We start from the raw sequence: 19,135 nt of genomic DNA, 5'->3' as shown, positions 1-19,135 counted from the left end.
TCTGCTGATGGGTGGGGCTGGGTTCCCTCCCTGTTGGTTGTTTGGCCTGAGGCGACCCAACACTGGAGCCTAGCCAGTTCTTTGGTGGGGCTAATGGCGGACTCTGGGAGGGCTCACACCAAGGAGTACTTCCCAGAACTTCTGCTGCCAGTGTCCTTGTCATCATGGTGAGACACAGCCACCCCCCACCTCTGCAGGAGACCCTCCAACACTAGCAGGTAGGTCTAGTTCAGTCTCCTGTGGGGTCACTGCTCCTTCCTTCCTGGGTCCTGATGTGCACACTACTTTGTGTGTGCCCTCCAAGAGTGGAGTTTCTGTTTCCCCCAGTCCTGTCAAAGTCCTGCAATCAAGTCCCACTAGTCTTCAAAGTCTGATTCTCTAGGAATTCCTCCTCCCGTTGCCGGACCCCCAGGTTGGGAAGCCTGACATGGGGCTCAGAACCTTCAATCCAGTGGGTGGACTTCTGTGGTATACATGTTTTGCAGTTTGTGAGTCATCCATCCAGCAGTTATGGGATTTGATTTTATTGTGATTGTGTCCCTCCTACCGTCTCATTGTGCCTTCTCCTTTGTCTTTAGATGTGGGGTATCTTTTTTGGTGAGTTTCAGTGTCTTCCTGTCTATGACTGTTCAGCAGTTAGTTGTGATTCAGGTGCTCTCACAAGAGAGAGTGATCGCACATCCTTCTACTCTGCCATCTTGAAACAAGCCCCCTGGCATGCCTTCTTCTATCCATCAAACACTGTGTCAAGTCCTAGATCAAGTGTTACCTCCCCCTCTGAGGCTTCCTGTCCCCATCAGTCCCTCCCCTGGCCCTTCTGAGGGCTGGGTACGCTTACCGCCCTTGCCCCCTCAGCTGTGCACTGCTGCCTCACTCGTCCCTCCCACTGCATCACACCCTTCCTGAGGATGCAGGGAACTCGACCTTGCTCTGAGCTCCAGCCACAGGCCCACACACAGATGTCTGAGGGATGTCAGCCTTCAGGGAAACTCAGTGATCAAATTGAGTCCGACAGTCCTCCTGCATCCTGCCCTGTTGCATCTCAGCCTCAGAGTTCTCTCCTGTAACTGAGGCAATGTGGCCCAGCAGGGTGGTGGTGAAGACAAATAAGAAAGCACTGGTGGGGCTTCCTTGGTGGCGTTGTGGTTGAGAGTCCGACTGCTGATGCAGGGGACACGGGTTCGTGCCCTGGTCCGGGAAGATCCCACATGCCGCGGAGCGGCTGGGCCCGTGAGCCATGGCCGCTGAGCCTGCGTGTCCGGAGCCTGTGCTCCGCAACGGGAGAGGCCACAACAGTGAGAGGCCCGCATACCGCAAAAAAAAAAAAAAAAAAAAAAATCACTGGTGAAGGCCCATTTTCTCCCTCCCTGTCTCCCAGGCAGCCTAGTTTGCTTCCCCCCTGGACTAGCTGGAGATGCGGAAGGGAATGCTGGATGTGGGGGCACCTATGGCCATCCAGAGGCCTGCTCGAAATGGTCTTCTGACTCTGGTTAGAGTTCCTGATTCCAAAGGGTTTTAGGGCAAGGCCCAGGACCCTGCATTTTCAAAAGTGAGTTATAAACCCCTTCCTCCAGGGGTTTCCATGGGACATATTCTGAAATGACTGTTCTGGATGCACCAAACCTCTCTATGGCAATCGGGGCAGCGTAGCTGTGTGAGGAGCCACATGACCCCTCAGCCCGCACAAGCTTTGGAGGGGGGAATGCTGCCACCTAGGGGCTAAGAAAGAAACTGCCAAAGCTAGGGCCTGAGCCATGTTGATAAAAACATTTATTGAGCACTTTCTGAGTGCCGGGCACTACGCCAAACTCTATGCCAAACTCTTTGTACATTTCATCATACTGGATCCCAATGACAGCCCTATGAGGTAGTACTGTCATAAGCCCCATTGTAGAGATGAGGAATGTGGGGCTCAGAGAGGTGAAGTGACTTACCCAAGGTCACACAGCAAGTAAGTGTCAGCGCTTGGATCTGAAGCCAGATTTGGCTGACAGCTGAACTCTAACCACAACACTCGAGTGCCTCCTACATGCCTACATCACAGAGTCGTCTGGGGATGCTGGGAGAACTGCATGTGAAAAGGTTTAACAGGTAAGGGCTCCAACCATATCAGGTCCCTGAAGAGCAGCTTAACTAGAGGCTGCCCCTAGGCAGCCTGGAAGAGGGGTGGGTGGGACTCCCCTGTCTTCTCTCTCAGGCAGCCTGACCACCAGCCTGGACCAGCCAGACCCTGGGCCATTCAGGTTCAGCTGCCTCAGATCCCAGAATGCTGCAGGGCTTCCCAGCAGGACAGGTGACACAGCGAGGTGACCTTGGGCCAGGGTTTACAGAGCATGTTCCAAAAGGATTTTGACCAATGGCTCACTTCCACTGGGAAGGATGTCTAGTCTGCTCCTAGAGGCCCTGGACCCAAAGGTGAGCATCAGGCAGGATGCAGGAGCAAACACCATGGGTCCATCACTCCGAGGCCTGGATGTAGACAGGCACAGCAAGCATGGCACACGGGCCCTCGGCCCCTGCCTGCAGCTCTGCCAGGGCCAGGTTGGAGCCCAGGCCCTCAGCATGCCCGGGCACCACCAGCTCAGGTTCGCCCCCCACTGTCCCCCCCACTACGATGGACAGCACGGCATCCGGCTCCGAGAAGGGTGGCTTGCCTGGGGCGGCCTCGGACACTGGCCCAGGCCCTGTGTCCTTCAGCTCCTCCAGCCCCAGCGTGTCAGGCAGGGGGGTCACCACCTTGCGGCCACCAGTGCTGCCGCTGCGGGGGGCTGCCCTCCTCCGGGGGGGCCGCCGGGCTTGCAGGTCCTTGTCCTTTTGGGGGCCAAGGCGGCAGCGGTGGTCCTTGAGGTACTTGTGGCGGGAAAAGCCCTTGGCGCAGCCGGCACAGCGGAACTTGTAGTTGCCTGTGTGGGCGCGCTGGTGCTCGGCAAGGTGGGCACGGCGGCTGAAGGACTTGCTGCACAGGGCGCACTTGTGGAGCTTCATGCCTGGGGAGCAAGGGGAAGGCAGTGAGAGGCACCCAGACCCTTCACCCTGCAATGCTGCCCTGGCACTTGGAACGAAGCCCAGTTCCTCAGCTTGCCCTACGAGCATGGGTGTGATCTGGGCCCTGCTCCCTCCACTCTCATCTCCCACCTTCTCCCAGCCACTTACCCTGTGCCAGCCTCCTGCCTCTGGGCCTTTGCTTGTGCTGTTTCCCCTCTGCCTGGAACAGCAAGCTCAGCCCCTAAACCTTGACTAACTTTGCCAGGTCACCATCATCTCTCTCCTCTCTGGTCTGCCTGCCTCACCCTGGCCGCCTCAGACCATTCCCCAAAGGGCAACTAGAGAGGTCTTGGTAAAACCTCTCCATGACACTCCCTGCTCCAAACCCTCCAGTGATTCCCCAAATTTCCCACAGAGCCGCCTGCAGCTGGCCACCCCCTTCACCTCTCAGACCCATCCCCTTCCTCTCTCCTCTCTTGTTCTCTGAGCTCCAGGCCTCCCGCCCGCCTTTCCTCGTCTCAAACACCCGCCGGTCTCTTCCCTGCCTGAAGGCTTCACACTTGCTGCTCCCTCACCCTGGAAGCCATTTCCGGCTCTTCTCCTCCCTCAGACTCAGCTTTTGTGTCACCTCCTCCGGGAAGCCCTCCCTGATACCCACTTCCATTCTTTCTCTGCCCTCTCACTCTGCTTATTTCCATCTTTGCCCTCAGCATATTTTACTGTAACATACTTATTTGTTTGCTGTTCATTTTCGATCTCTGCCACTAAATGCTAAGCTTCCCCAGGAGGGCAGGGTGGGCTTCTGCCTGATTCCCCCATGGCACCTCCAGTGCCTGACACATGGTATTCTCGCAGTAGTCACTCACTGGATGAATCACTGGTGCCTCCATATCCACCATGAAGTCAATTCCGTCCCACACACAGCCTGTGCCATGGCCCCCTCAGCCTCCCTGGGATGACAGTTCAGAGAGGGGGCAGTGACTTGTCCGAGGCCACCCAGCAGGACAGTGGTAGTGCCAAGAATGAAGTCCAGGCCCTCTGTCTCCAAGTCCTCATTCTACTCTCTTAGTTTTCCCACTTTCTTTGGCCACTAGATCCTGTTTATAAACCAGTAGTTGTTAATCAGGGGTGACTTTACTCCCCAAGGATCTTTTGGCTTGTCCCCGGAGACATTTTTGGTTGTCATAACCATGGGGTAGAGGCCAGGGATGCTGCTGAACATCGTACAGTGCACAGGGCAGCCGCCCACAACAAAGAATTATCTAGCCCAAAATATCAATAGTGCCGATATTGAGAAACCTTGTTCTATAGACCAAGTGGTATGTGGAAAGCCAGCCAAGCTGCTCTGGGGAAGCAGCAGCCCCAGGAGAAGCTCTGTGGAGCCGTCGGGAAACTGAGGAGTGGTGTGGAGACCCCTACTCCACACCCCAGCTTCCTTGCTCTGCCGAGTGGGCCAAGGAACCTCCCTGGCCTTATCTTGGACCCACTCAGAACTGGATGTCCCTCCACACCTGACCCCACCTCTGTCACACTGGGTGCCTCTCTGATATACAGTCATCTCCTCCTGAGTCAGCTTCCTCCTCAGCCTGGGGGACTGTGGTTGACTCACCTCCGTACACCCTGAGGACCCAAACACAGGCCAGGCTCATGGCTCACAGGAGCAAAAGTCTATTGGCTGGAAGGTACCAGGCAGGGAAAATAAGCCTCACAGGATGTGTTTGCTCTTTCTGGGGCTCCTGCCCAGGGGCCTTGAGCTGAACCAGACCCTCCTGGCACGTCCAGGAGCCACTTACCGGAGTGGGAAAGGATATGAGCCTTCAGCTTGTCTGGCCGGTTGAACTCCTTACTGCAGCCCGTGTGTGTCCTAGGATCCAAAACACTGGTCAGGGGAGCTCACTAAGCACAGGGCTCTCTTGCTGGCCCTCCTGCTGGCAGCCCTGGGCAGGACGGACTCGCTCATCCACCCTAAGGGCTGGGCAGGGAAGCAGCATGGGGAGTGAAGCAGCCAGGCAGGACCCAGGACAGGACAAAAGGAGAGAGGGCCTGCAGCCCTCGGCCCTGACCCCCTTGTATCCCACAGCTGGGTAAACCTGCCCCCTCCCACCCACCGTCTCTACTCACGAGAAGGGGCATTTGTATTTCTTGAATGGCTCATGGATCAACATGTGTCTCTTCAGTTTGTCCTTGCGGTTGAACGCGGACTCACACACTGAGCATTTGTAGGGCTTCTCACCTGCAGGAGGAAACACAGATGGAGGACCAAGGGTGTCGTGAGAGGGAGTCTGAATATGGGGCGCAGGGGTCTCCATTAGAGGACAGCAACTCCTCTAGCGAGGTGGCCTGGGGGAATATTGCCTCTCCCTCTCCTCGGGACTTTGCTTTGCCAAGGAGAAGAGGAGGCTGTTTCAGTTAGGACGGGCGGGAAGGGCCTCTCTGACGAGGCAACACCTGAGGCGGTGAGGGGGCGAGCCATGCAGGAATGTGGGAGTGAGGGTCCCAGGCAGGAGGAGAGGTGGGGCACTGCATGTGTCTGGGGAACAGTGGGGAGGCCCGTGCGGCCGGGTTGGAGCAGCGGAGGGAGAATGAGGCAGAAGAGGAGGTGGGCAAGGCAGCCAGGCCCAAAAGGGAGGGTTTGGGAGGCCAAGGTTTTTACTCTGAGCCAGATGAGAAGCCATCAGAGGGGCTGAGCAGAGGAGGGACAGGATCTGACTCGAGAGTCTCACAGGCTCCCTCTGGCTGTGTGTACAGAACAGACTGAGGGCGTGAGGGTGGAGGCAGGAAGGAGGCTGGTACAAGAAATGGGAAGTGGCCAAGTACGGGTGATGTGCAGAAAGCAGAATCGGCAGCCCTTGCCAACTGACTGGCTGTGGGGCATGAGAGAATCTAAGGCGTGGGCTGGGTGGATGGCCGTGACATTTACTGAAATGGGGCCCACCACAGGGGAGGGGGGAATTACACCTTATCTGGTTGAATCCTTGCAACAAACCATAAGGCAAGTCCTAGAAGAGAAAACTTAGGTTCCTTGTCTACAAGTAGTGTTTGGGGGAAGTAAGATTCCAGCCCAGCAGTGTGACCCAGGGTCCACCTGAGTTGCCCCAGATGGTCTGCTGCAGAACCCATGTGTGGGGCTGGGGCTGAGGGGTGGCATGGAGAGCAGCTCTCACCTAACACGGGTCAGGGGTCAGAAACTGCCCTTTGGAAAAGGGCTATTACCGGGTTGCTTTACTTCCTGCCATTATCTCCTCTCTGTTCTCCTCTCTGGGATGAATAAAGTACTTTTGAAAAATGCCAACCCAATGATTGAGGAAAGTCTGGTCCTTACAATGGAATGTTCTGCAGTCATTAAAAAGATTAAGGTCGATCTGTGTTTCCTGATCTGGAAAGATCTCCTGGCTATATTGCTAGGGGGAAAAGAAAAGTGTAGGACAGCTTAATACAGTCCCATTTTTGTTAGAAAAAAATACAGTCCCCATACTCCAAAAAAGCCCTGGCCATATGGGTTTGTATCGACACAGAATACGCAGGGAGAAAGGTAGGGGAGGGTACACACCAAACTGTCAGTAGCAATTAAGATTTGAAGGGGGAATTTAACATTTTACTTTATGTACTTCCATACTGCTTCCATTTTTACAAAAAGCATGTATTACTTTTGAATAATAATAATTATTTTAAAAACCATAAAGAAAGCAATTTGGTAATATCTATCAAAATTGTCAATGAAGTTTTTTTTTCTTCTTTTATCATAAATATGAAATATATGTAACAGAAAATTTACCATTTTAACCATCTTTAAGTGTACACTTCAGTGGCATTAACTACATTCTTACTGTCGTCCTACCATCACCACTATCCAACTCCAGAACTTTTTCATCATCCCAAACTAAAACTCGGTACTGCATATATATATATATATATTTTTTGGCGGTACATGGGTCTCTCACTGTTGTGGCCTCTCCCGCTGTGGAGCACAGGCTCCAGACGCACAGGCTCAGCAGCCATGGCTCACGGGCCCAGCCGCTCCGCGGCATGTGGGATCTTCCCGGACTGGGGCACAAACCCGTGTCTCCTGCATCAGCAGGCAAACTCTCAACCACTGCGCCACCAGGGAAGCCCTGCATATACATTTTAACCTAGCATTTCCACTGCTAGGAACGTACACTACAGATATATTCCCAAAAGCTTGTCAAGAGACCCACACAGCATTGTGTATACAAACTAACAGCTGAAAAAATAATTTAAGTGTCCATCCATAGGGAACTGGTTAAATCAAAGATGGTAAATGAAGGAGAATACTATGCAGCTGAGAAAAAGAAGGTGCTATTAGGAACATCTTCAAGGTACCTTGATAAGTGAAGAAAAATGGCACATAATAGAGTTATAATATGTGCCTATTTGTGTAAAAGTAAGCACATGTTTTGTATAGATGTAAAATAAAACTAGAATGTCCCAGATGAGACCACTAACAGTGATCACCTTTGGGGAGGGGAATTAGGATCACTCTTCAAACTGCAAACTCCAAGTCACAAACTGATGGTGGTTATTTTAACAACTAAAACTGTACAGATAGAAAATACTGTTTTGTGAAACTTCTGTTTCAGTATATTCTGTGTGTAAGTATGTGTTTCCTGGGTTGCATATAAAATGTATTTTTTGGGCTTCCCTGGTGGCGCAGTGGTTGAGAGGCTGCCTGCCGATGCAGGGGATGCGGGTTTGTGCCCCGGTCCGGGAAGATCCCACATGCCGCGGAGCGGCTGGGCCCGTGAGCCATGGCCGCTGAGCCTGCGCGTCTGGAGCCTGTGCTCCACGGCGGGAGAGGCCACAACAGTGAGAGGCCCGTGTACCGCAAAAAAATAAAATAAAATAAAATAAATGTATTTTTTACCGTAGGCCATAGTAAAAAAAAAAAAAAAAAATCAAAAACCATTTGGATTGTCCATCTGAGCAGAGATGCTTTGGTGCTATCAAGGATTTTTTCCTCAGGTTTTCTCAAACTTTAGACCCTTTTCAGTATAAAACAGAACAGAATTTTTTAACTAATAAAAAACATTTTAAAGCTTAAAGAAAATAAAGTGTCGATGTATCTCAGCTGGGGAACTAAGGAGAGAGGGTTCTATCCAGGTTCGGGAGGGAATTTTGCATCGAGCACAACGCCCCCACCCCCAGGGGCTCAGAATGGCCTCAGGGGCAGAGCCAAGAGTCCCCCCACCCGCCCCCCGAGGCTCATCTCCACTCTAGTGTTGGTGGGAACCCCTTGTTCCCTTGAGGGGGCAGGCAGGGGCCAGGAAGGAGATGGGCAGGGGGGATGAAGAGAGGGAGGGGATGGGCAGGAGGGGGCTCAGGAGGAAGGCCAGAGGGGGATGGGAAGGGGAACAGAGAGGGTGTCTGGGGGGAGGAGAAGGGGGACTGAGCAGGAGTCGGTGGGGGACAGGGTACCCACCTGAGTGGATGTGAGCGTGAAGTTTGAGGTAGTGCTCCCGCCGGAAGAACTTCTTGCACACCTGGCACTTGAACCTGCCCCCGCTGCCGTGGGTGGGCAGGTGACGCCGCAGGTAGCGTTCACAAGGAAACACCTGGCAGAACAGAGGAGTCAGCGTCAGGTCTGACTCACCAGCCCTCACCACGTTATGAGCTCAAGGGGCCCCTCGTTACCAGCCCTTACAGAAACATCTTCCTTTCTGCCCACTAGGGGTCAAGGCCCACAGTGTCAAGCTCAGCCATTAGAGCCTCATGGCTCCCACTACTCACCCATAAGCTCAGTCAAGACATGCATGCCCTGAGCTTCTGCCCAGGCTGTTGTTTCTACCCAGGGAGACTTTCTCTTAGCCTGACAAACTCCTACTCATCCTTTAAGACTCAACTCAGGTCACTGCTTCTGTGAAGCCCTCCCTGACTCCTCAATGCCACACCAGGCGAAGCAAATTCCGCCCTTGAATGTCCACCCATATTTTTAAAGTCAGCATCTAACTTATTGAAACACAGCCCTTTGCTTGTACGGGATCTCCAAGAGGGCAGAGAGGGGCTTTCATTCCTCAGCACAGGGCCTGAATCAAATGACTGACAAGCAAAGGAATGAATGAAAAAATGAACAAATAACTGAAGAAATAAATGGAAAGGTAATAAAAAGCCAGAAAACACAGAAGCCAAAATCTCCTTCCTCCCCAGGCATAGGAAAAGCATTCGTTCATTTTTTCATTCATCTAATATAGAGAAGTGGTCAAGGACACAGACCCATCAACTTACTAGCCCCATCATTTCCTAGCTGGATGACCTTTCTGTGCCTTGGTTTCCCTGTCTATAAAATGGAGATAGTAATAATTTGCCTACCTCCTAGGGTTAAATGAGTCAGTTCAGATAAAATGCTCAGAACAGCATCTGGCACATGGTTCTTGCTAATTCACGATACCTTTTATTCAGACCACAAATTCCAAACCCCTAAATTAGGCTATATAATTAGAAACATCTACAATGAGGCCGAAGTGAAACCAGGGCTGTCTGTCCTGGAAAATCTGCCTCATAAGGTTGTAAGAAAATGAGTAGAACAAAGAAACCAGTTAACACACCAGGGGGATGCAATCAGCAAAATCCAGACTTCAGGAAACTCCACAGGACCGATGGCCCAGTTTCTTCAACAAATACATTAAAAGAAAAAAAAAAGGAGCATCGATGGGGGGAATCTGTAGATTAACAGAAACTTTGGTCGTATCAACCAATCACAATATATCGACCTGATTCAAACAAACTTTACAAAAATTATGTTTTTGGGAAAAGTGGAAAATGGAACACTGCCTGGATATTTGATGATATGAAGGGCCAGGCTTTAGTGAGGGCTTCCAGATCCACTGAAAAGAAGAACCAGTAATAACAAGGATGATAAGACATCAGGAAGCTGGAGGCCACTGTTCAGATGCTGGGCCTGGGCCCAGGAGAGGCCTCACTCCACGTCAGCCCGGCCTGGCCCGCCTGGCCCAGCAGTAGCCCTGGGATGGCCACGGGTGGTGTCCAACGGGTAAGACGGGCCAGGCAGAGCTCTCGCTCTTCAAAGACAAAGTCATCTGCGGAGACAACCCCAAGCTTGGCCTGCACGTGTGTTGAGGCAGGAGGGGAGAAGGAGACGGTGGGGTCTCCATCACCTCTCGCCCCCTATTTTCGCCCAGCCAGCAAGGGCAGGGTTCCCCACCTTTTGGCAGTGCGGGCAGGGGAAGTTGTGAGTGGCGGTCTGCAGGTGGTGCTCCAGCGCCTCGGGGGTGGAGTACTTGTTGACGCATTTGACACACCTACATGGGGAGGAGCAGAGAAGTGAGAGAGCGTGTGTGCGGGGCTGGATGCCCCAGCAGGCATGGGAACCGGCCACTCCCCGCCCCCAACACCAGGAGGCAAAATCCCACATTTGATTCATTCTCAAATAGGTCCCTTCTCTCTTGCCACCGCCTCCATCCTAACCCAAACCATCTTGCTCGAAGGAACGTGTGCAGTAGCCTCCTCCCTGCCCCAATTCATTCTCCACAGGGGAGCCAGCAGGAGCCTTTAAAAATCAAAATCACAGCTTACCCTTCCCCCTCCCCATATCCTCAAGTCCAGTCTTTATTCACGCCTTGCCCCTAGGTTCTTTTTTTTTTCCCTTAGATTCCATATATATGTGTTAGCATACGGTATTTGTTTTTCTCTTTCTGACTTACTTCACTCTGTATGACAGACTCTAGGTCCATCCACCTCACTAAGGGGTGGGATAGGGAGGGTGGGAGGGAGGGAGACGCAAGAGGGAAGAGATATAGGAACATATATATATGTATAACTGATTCACTTTGTTATAAAGCAGAAACTAACACACCATTGTAAAGCAATTATACTGCAATAAAGATGTTAAAAAAATAAAAATAAAAAAATAAAATTATGTGTTTACGACAAAACCTTTTTTTAAAATAAATTTACTTATTTTATTTAAAAAAAAAATCAAAATCAGACCATGTCACACCCTTGCTTAAAAATCCCCACCTTGGCTTACAAGGCCCTACTGGCCTGACTCACTCCCAGCTCTCAGCTTTCACCTTTCCCCATTGCCCATCTCACACCCTCTGCTCCAGGCCCCCCGGTCTCCTGAATGCACCCAGAACACACCAAACTTGACCCCACCTCAGGTTCTTTGTACTTGCTGTTTTTATGACCTCTTCCCCCAAGTCCTCCCCTTGGCAGCACCTGCTCAGCCCTCACGTCTCAGCTCAAATGTCACCTCCTCAGAGAGACCCTCCCCGACCACCCCGTCTCAAGGTGCCCCCCAGAGCCCAGCCCCAGCCACTTCCTATTATGCTCTCCAGTTGTATTTTCTTCTTAGCAATTATTATCTGGAATCACTTATTTGCTTACTTCTCTGTCTCCTCCACCAGCAAGTGGGCTCTGGAGGCCAGGACCATATCTGTCTTGTTTGTCTTGTTCATAACCTGCTCTGAGCACCAGGGACAATCTCTTACATGAAACAGTCAGACAAGGACCCACTGTAGAGCACAAGGAACTCTACTCAGTACTCTGTAATGGCCTATATGGAAAAAGAATCTAAAAAGGAGTGGATAGATGTATAACTGATTCACTTTGCTGTATACCTGAAACTAACACAACATTGTAAATCAACTATACTCCAAATAAATAAATAAATAAATAAATCAAAGTCAGACAGACAAGGATCCAGGTCTGGCTTCTTCCCATCTCTGACCCTCAGTTTCCTTATCCATAAAATGAGGTAGGAATTCCAAGTGGACCTGCCCCTCAGTTTTTCTTAAGATCATAACAAGAGTCAAAGGACACACTGGTGCCAAACAGCTCATAAACTGCAAAGCACATAGACATGGTCTTTACTCTAAACATCACTCGCTAACATGCCCGCAAAATAGCAGTTTCAGGCCTCAAGCCACTCTAAGGAAAAGATCCCACCGTCTCCCCACCACAAAACATTCACCAGCAAATGGGCCCGTTTACAATGCAGTACCACTGAGGAACGCCAGAGGCAGGTGGGCAATTCATGTTAAAAACAGAACCACAGACCCTGCCATCTGTACACCAGGGCACGTGGGAAACCCGCAGTCAGGCTGCACCTGTGGTGGCCCCAGGGACGCCCCCTCAGGCCACACCCTGAAAACCACAAGCTAAATGCCTCCAGATGGCAAGAAAGAAGAAGCAGGAGAGGTGAGAGCAGAGCTACCAGGAGGGCAGAGACCTGGTGAGCTAGTGGGAGGAAGAAGACAGGAATCGCACAGGCGCCGGCAGCAGGGATGCAGTTTCGCACCATTAACTGAAAACTCCCTGCCAGAAACGCCACCCTAACTACGTCACCCAAAGTAACATCCCCAGCACCGGGTCAAACCAGAGCCATGTGTCTCCTGATACAGCACGCTGAGAAAGACACAGCATCGCTTTGTGATACTCCTGCCCAAAGTGCCAATCCTGGCTCCACCCTGAGGTCAAATCAGACAAACCCAAACGGAGGGCATTTTACAAAATTACTGGCTTATACTCGTCCAAAATATTAAGGTCATGAAAGACAAAGACAGAGTGAGAACTGTTCCAGCTTAAAGGGGACTAAAGAGACACGGCAACCAAATACAAGGTGGGATCCTGGATTGGATCCTGGGCCAGAAAAAACATTTGTTTCTTTGTCTATAAAGGATGTTATTGGAACAATTAGAACTTTTTGAATAAAGTACATTAGGTAACAGAATTGTATTGATTTAACTTCTTGATCTTGATAACTACACTGTGCTTATGTAAGAGGTTATCCTCATTTTTAGAAAATACACACTAAAGAGAAAGGGTAAAGGAGCATGTCTGCAAATTATTCCCAAAAAGTTCAGAATGTGATAAAGTAAGTGTGTAAGGATTGTAATATTGGGGAAATCTGGATGAAGGGTGTACGTGGGAATTCTCTGTACTATTCTTATAACTTTTCTAGAAGTCTAAAATTATGTCAAAATAAGTTTAAAAAGAACACTTCCTGAAAGTGATTGCTTATGGGATGAGGGAGCGGGTCAGGGTGGATAGGGAATTCCTTTTCACTCTATGCCCTTCTGTAGTTTTTAAATATTGCATTGTATGCACATAGCAATTATTTTTTTCAAGTAGGTAATTAATCTTTTTTAAACCCCTCTGTGATCTTTTTTTTTTTTTTTTTTTTTGCGGTACGCGGGCCTCTCCCGTTGCGGAGCACAGGCTCCGGACGCGCAGGCTCACCGGCCATGGCTCACGGGCCCAGCCGCTCCGCGGCATGTGGGATCTTCCCAGACCGGGGCACGAACCCGTGTCCCCTGCCTCGGCAGGCGGACTCTCAACCACTGCGCCACCAGGGAAGCCCCCTCTGTGATCTTTGACCTGCAAAATCACTTCTAGGAACTTATTTACAAACGAGCAAAGATATATGTCCCAAGTTGTTCCTGTAGTGTTGTTTATAATAATGACAAACTGGAAATAACCCAATTAACCTGCAATAAGGAATGGGTTAAATAAATTACAGCCCATCCACATACAATGGAATACTAAGTAGCTGTTTAAAAGAGTGAGGCAGATCTGTTTGTTCTGAGGTGCAAAGATATAATCATTATAGTTTTAAGTGATAACACCAAGTATACGGAATGATCTTATTAAATTTTAGACTTGTTTGTCAGAAGTTGTGCAACAGGAAGATGGTGTGATGAATTTTCACCAGATTCAATAACTGTGTTTGGGATAACCTAACTCAAATATAGCCTGTGATATTTATAGCTATAAATATGCTTATTACAGATATATACCAAAGGACATGTACCAAGAGGTTAACAGGGTTTTGTTTTTTGTCTTCTTGTGGGTTTTTCTAAAAATCCATTTCTGTGTATTGAACATGGATGACTTTTGTAACTAGAAAAAAATACATCTTATTTTTAAAAGGAAAAAGTAAACATACAGCATATATATAGTGACGTGTATGAATTTCACTTGAGGGAGTTGGGGAGGCTCCACAGGCAGGCCAAGGCAATGTGGCCCAAAGCGGGCAGAGCAGCCGGACTGACAGGACCTGCCCCCGTGAAAATGGAATGAAACCACCACACCCACTCAAATGTCACCATGAGAGAGAAATAAACTCTCACCTTGTTAAAGTCACTGTTATTTTGGGTCCCTATTACAAGCAATCAAACCTAGATTTAAATTGTATAATTAATAAATATTGCAGCAATAATATTTATTGAGTACCTATTATGTTCCAGGCACCATGTCTAACTGCTTCATACTCATCTTACTTGATCCTTATAAATAATCCAATAGGGTAGGCACTATCATATCACCATTTCACAGGTGAGGAGACTAAAGTTCAGAGTGGCTGAATATCTTGCTGAGGTCATCCATCAGGTTTGCGGCTGAGCTCAGATTTGAGCACAGGGAGGTGGTTCCAGAGCTCTTATCATTACCCACTACACCATTCCACCCTTGGGCCATCCAGATGGTGTCCTGCCTCCCTGCACCTTACTTTGGGGCCAGAAGCTCCAATGGCTACAAAGGGCCTCTGTCACTCTAAGCTTGGCAAGAGAACCTGGGAGAAGTGATCTACTGCAGGCACAGGGCCATCATGGGGCTCAATTCTCAGCCTGCGAACTCCAAAACCAGAGCTATGAGGCTTCCACAGTCCAAGACAAGAGTTTGAATCCCAGCTCTGTACTGACATTGTTACTCTGGTGGGCAGGTCACTTCTCCTGTCTGAGCCTCAATGTCCTAATCTTGAAAATGGGGAGAACACCACAGCTATGGACTGAACTGTGTCCCTCCAAAATCTGCATGCTGAAGTCCTGACCCTCAATGTAATGGTACTTGCAGATGGAGCCTTTGGGTAGTGATTAGGTTTAGATGAGATCATAAGTGTGGGATCCTCCAGATAAGGTTAGTGCCCTTCTAAGAAAAGACCAGACAGAAAGGACACCCTCTCTCTCTCATGTGTCTATAATATTTTGTTATAGCCACCTCAGCTGAATGATACAACCTACCTCCCAGGATTGCGGGGATCAATGTTCTTAAGTCAGGCCAAGGCACCTAGTAGTTGCTCCCTTCCTTTTACTTGGTATCTCACTCCAGAGAGCCACACAGCTACAGGGACTCATAGAATATCCACAGATTGAAATGGCAAAAGCAAAAGAAAACGCCCTCTGAGAACAAATGAGAATTACTCATCATTATCCAGAAATCTCCACCCCTTAGCTGGTCAGAGCTTCACCTGTTTTTCCTGCCTCTCTGGCCCCATTTCCCAATCTCCCTCAGGGTCAGTTGCCCTACATCCCATTTCTCAAGCCCCAGTTCCCCTGCCAACTTCTCAAAGCTCTTGTGATTTCTACAAGGTCCTCATGCCCTGGCCCCACTTTCTCTCCCAGGCCCCATCTAAACATCTCCTCCCACTTCCATTCTACAGAACAGTCATTCTAAACCCCATGCTGTTTTATTTTATGTCACTACACCTGCTGTTCCTCCTGCTAGGAATGCACTTCCCACTACCCACTGTCTACCTGGCAAACTCCTACCCATCCTTCAAAACCCAGTTCAGATATCATTGTTCCTGGGACACCTTCGCTGTCCTACCTCCCACTTTGCGTAATATGCCTATGATAACATTTTATCACAGTATATCCTAAGACTACATACACTCCTGTCTCCCTAAGCAGCCCATGCATTCTAAACTCAAGGTCTGTATTTACTTATTTTTGAACCCCAGAAGCCTCACCCAGGAGTTAGAGGGAGGCCCCATTAACAGAGGTCATCAGCCAAATCTGTGCAGATACAAGTTTGTACAGAGAAGCAAAAGCCATTCTAACATGAAAATATTCACTAATGAACTAGAAGAAGTCCTTAGACAAACACTCCAATTTTTTTTTCACTATCCCCATGCACTATGTGCTGGGTTTTGTGAGGCAGCTGCTCCCAAGAGACATAAGGCAAATGCACTGCGAAATGGATGCAGAGCAAAAATGAGGGGTTCCACCAAGTCATGAAAGTGATGCTGGATGACACCATCGGCATATGAGAGTTTAGAAGAGGGACCAGAAAGCAATCGAGGAAGAGAAACTCTACAAGGATGATCACAGGATCCATGGTTCCAAACAGAATGTCAAGGATGATCACAGGATCGATGGCTCCAAAGAGAATGATCTGAAGATCTAAGGACTAAAAGCATGAGGCAAAACGGAGGGAGCCCTTCATCATTTCTGCCAAAGGGACCTTCTTTATGACTGAAACAGAAAACTACAACAATGTAAAGGGTTGTCAGAAAACTACCCCCAATGAAACCTACATTTGATTCATTCCTTGTCCATTCTAAGAATCAGCATATAGCTTCAACTTTAACCTAAATTTTACAGATTATAAAACAAATAAATCTTATTTTTATGATTTTTGCTTTCAGATACATACTTGTTCATTTTTTCATTTAAGAATCAGCATACCATTCCAACTGTAACCTAAATTGTGTAGACTATCAGACGGAATACTATTTTCATAATATTTTACTTTAGGAAAAAAAACAAATCTTTTTTCCATTATGAACAAGGAAAGAACATTGGCTTCCCTTTTTTAAGATTTATTTTCTTTTTTTTTAGGATAACTGTCTGCCAAGTTGAAGAATGATATAAGGAGGGCCAGCATCTTTTGCCCCCTTCAGTGCCAAGACACAGAACCCTCTCTGCCAGGCTGGACCCTGGAGCCTCAGATTCCCCTTTGAGATGTCCCACTGGTCCTGAGCAGTCAGAACCACCAAGGGACCAGACCCCTGGGCTCCCTGCAGGGACAGGGAAAAGGGGGGACACGTACTTGTAGACGGCACTGTCCTTCTTGGGGCTGTGCTGGGGCAGGAGGCTGTGTGAGTACTGATGCACGCCCAGGTCGTACAGCGAGGGGAAGTCCTTGCCACAGAGGTGGCAACGGTAGCTCAGCTCCTCCTGGTGGCTCTTGATGTGCTCCAGAAAAGTGTCGAGCTTTGGGAATGTCTGCGCGCAGCTTTTGACCACACACTTGTACACCTTGAGGGAAGAGGCAGGGTTGGTGAGGGAAGGCAGGAGAGCTGCTCCACTGCCGCCCCCTGCCCTGTGGCATCCACCTTGAACACTGCTTGTGGAAGACCCGACCACTGTTTCCCTGCTCCCCTGTTGCTGCAGCCCTGGTCTTATTTTGGTTAGAGAGTCCCCTCCTCTCAGCCAGTCACAATGGCCCCATTACCCTCCCTGCAGGCTCTGTGTCATCTGGGTATGCTTAAGAAAAAATATCCAAAACCTGGAAAGATAACATCTTGAAAAGATGTGAAAAGATGACACAACGTCCTTCCAATGTCATGCTAGAATAGTGGCTCTCCAACTTGAGTCTGCATCACGATAACAGATTATGCCACTGCCAGCGAATCTGATTCAGCAGGTCTGGGTGGCCTGAATATGTGCATTCCTACCAAGTGCCCAGGTGATGCTGAAGCTGCTGGGCCAGGGACCTCACTTTGAGAACTGCTGTCTGGCAGGCAGTTAGGTAAAGGCAGTTAAGCCACTGAGGGTCATCTCACCCTCTGGGTGATGTGATTTGTTTTGATTGTTTACTACTGATTAGGACCCAGACTCTAAAGTTAAATGTCAACTTGTAGAAAACTGATCCAATGTAAATGATTTTTGTCATGTAGAAAAGATAACTCCAAAGGTTTTGTTGCCCTGTAGGACATGAACCAGATTTGTATCTAACTTAGCAATCTTATTTCAGGATTCCTTTTTTTCACTGACATAGTTATATATGGGTATAGATATCAGTGTTTCATATCCTCTTTTGACTGGCTTTGTCATCCTCCCAGTTCCCTCATTAATGAGGTAAGTAAAATTCTGACTCATGTTCACTATGTTATTTGTATGAGAATGATGTTTTTTAACATTTTGAAAATTATACTTTGACAAGTAGTACACACTCCTCATAGGGCTGCATGACACACTCAGATACAATTCCACATGCTCTTTCTTCCTAACAAAGTGAACCCTGATTTGCTCAGAGTGGCAAGGTGCCAAATCAAGTTAAAACATTTGATCCCCTGGCTCCCTTACATCGAGTGTCAGCCATGTGACCCCTTTCTTGCCAATGAGAAGCAGGCAGTAGTCTTTGGGGAAGGAATCACTCCCAGAACAAAAAGGCAAAAGCTTCCTAGGAGAAGTCCCCTCTGTTTTTTGCATTTGTCCTGACTGGAATATAGATGTGATGACTGGAGGTATAGCAGCCATCCTGCAACCTTGAGGATGAAAGCCACATGCTAAAGATGGCAGAGCAGAAAGCCAAGAGAACCCTGCTATATAAGCCCAATGCTACCTACTTATGGACCTCTTGTGATGTGAGAGGAAAAAAACCCTAATCAGTAAGCCAGTTATCTATTATTTGCAGCATAACAATGCACTCCTAAATGACAGAGCATATGCACTGGCTCTGACCAATGAGAGGTCTACAGAAGGCTTCTGGGAAAGGTTTCCTTGCTCCTAAAGAAGACACAGAAAATACAACCCCTTTATGCTCACAGATAATACTGTGTCTGATCTTCTGCCTAGGAAGAGTGACTACCATCACAGGACCACAGGCAAACCACCAGCAGGGGACAAGGCCACACCCTGAGATAGTGGAGACAAGAGCTAGAAAGACACAGGGTCCTTGATGCTGGGTTGAGTCAACTGAATGTCTCAGGCCCAGAGCTGCCCTCTCCTGGGTTTTCTTGTTATGTGAGATAACAAACTTCCTAATTGTTTAAGCCAGTTTGAGTCAAAGTTTTCTGTGATTTTCCCCCAAAGATATCCTAACTTAACTCTATCAATCTCCCTGCTAAGAATCTATCATAAGGGGACTTCCCTGGTGGTGCAGTGGTTAAGAATCTGCCTGCCAATGCAGGGGACACGGGTTCGATCCCTGGTCTGGGAAGATCCCACCTGCCACAGAGCAACTAAGCCGGTGAGCCACAACTACTGAGCCTGCGCACCACAACTACTGAAGCCTGCGCTCCCTAGAGCCCATGCTCCGCAACAAGAGAAGCCACCGCAGTGAGAAGCCCACACACCGCATCGAAGAGTAGCCCCTGCTCGCTGCAACTAGAGAAAGCCCATGCACAGCAGCGAAGACCCAACACAGCCAAAAGAAAAAAAAAAAAAAAGAA

At 49.0% G+C, this 19,135-nt stretch overlaps 1 protein-coding gene across 3 annotated transcripts in view; it reads right to left on the bottom strand.

Moving 5' to 3' along the window:
• Window positions 1-1,753: 1,753 nt before the first annotated feature.
• The window catches only part of ZNF341 (zinc finger protein 341), a gene marked incomplete at its 5' end in the record, with an annotated part of 42,059 nt that continues 24,677 nt past the window's right edge, over window positions 1,754-19,135 (bottom strand). For all 3 annotated transcript variants that reach the window (XM_079719737.1, XM_079719738.1, XM_079719739.1), the window contains 6 exons: window positions 1,754-2,987; window positions 4,779-4,849; window positions 5,107-5,218; window positions 8,423-8,555; window positions 10,163-10,259; window positions 16,789-16,997. In XM_079719737.1, the coding sequence (XP_079575863.1) occupies window positions 2,458-2,987; window positions 4,779-4,849; window positions 5,107-5,218; window positions 8,423-8,555; window positions 10,163-10,259; window positions 16,789-16,997 (1,152 nt within the window). In that variant the 3' untranslated portion in view covers window positions 1,754-2,457. The remainder of the gene's footprint in view (window positions 2,988-4,778; window positions 4,850-5,106; window positions 5,219-8,422; window positions 8,556-10,162; window positions 10,260-16,788; window positions 16,998-19,135) is intronic.

Source organism: Hyperoodon ampullatus (genome assembly GCF_949752795.1).
Source record: "Hyperoodon ampullatus genome assembly, chromosome: 14".
Classification (NCBI taxonomy): Eukaryota; Metazoa; Chordata; class Mammalia; order Artiodactyla; family Ziphiidae; genus Hyperoodon; species Hyperoodon ampullatus.
Note: the sequence above shows the minus strand (reverse complement) of the source record. Positions and strands in the feature narration are given on the sequence as shown.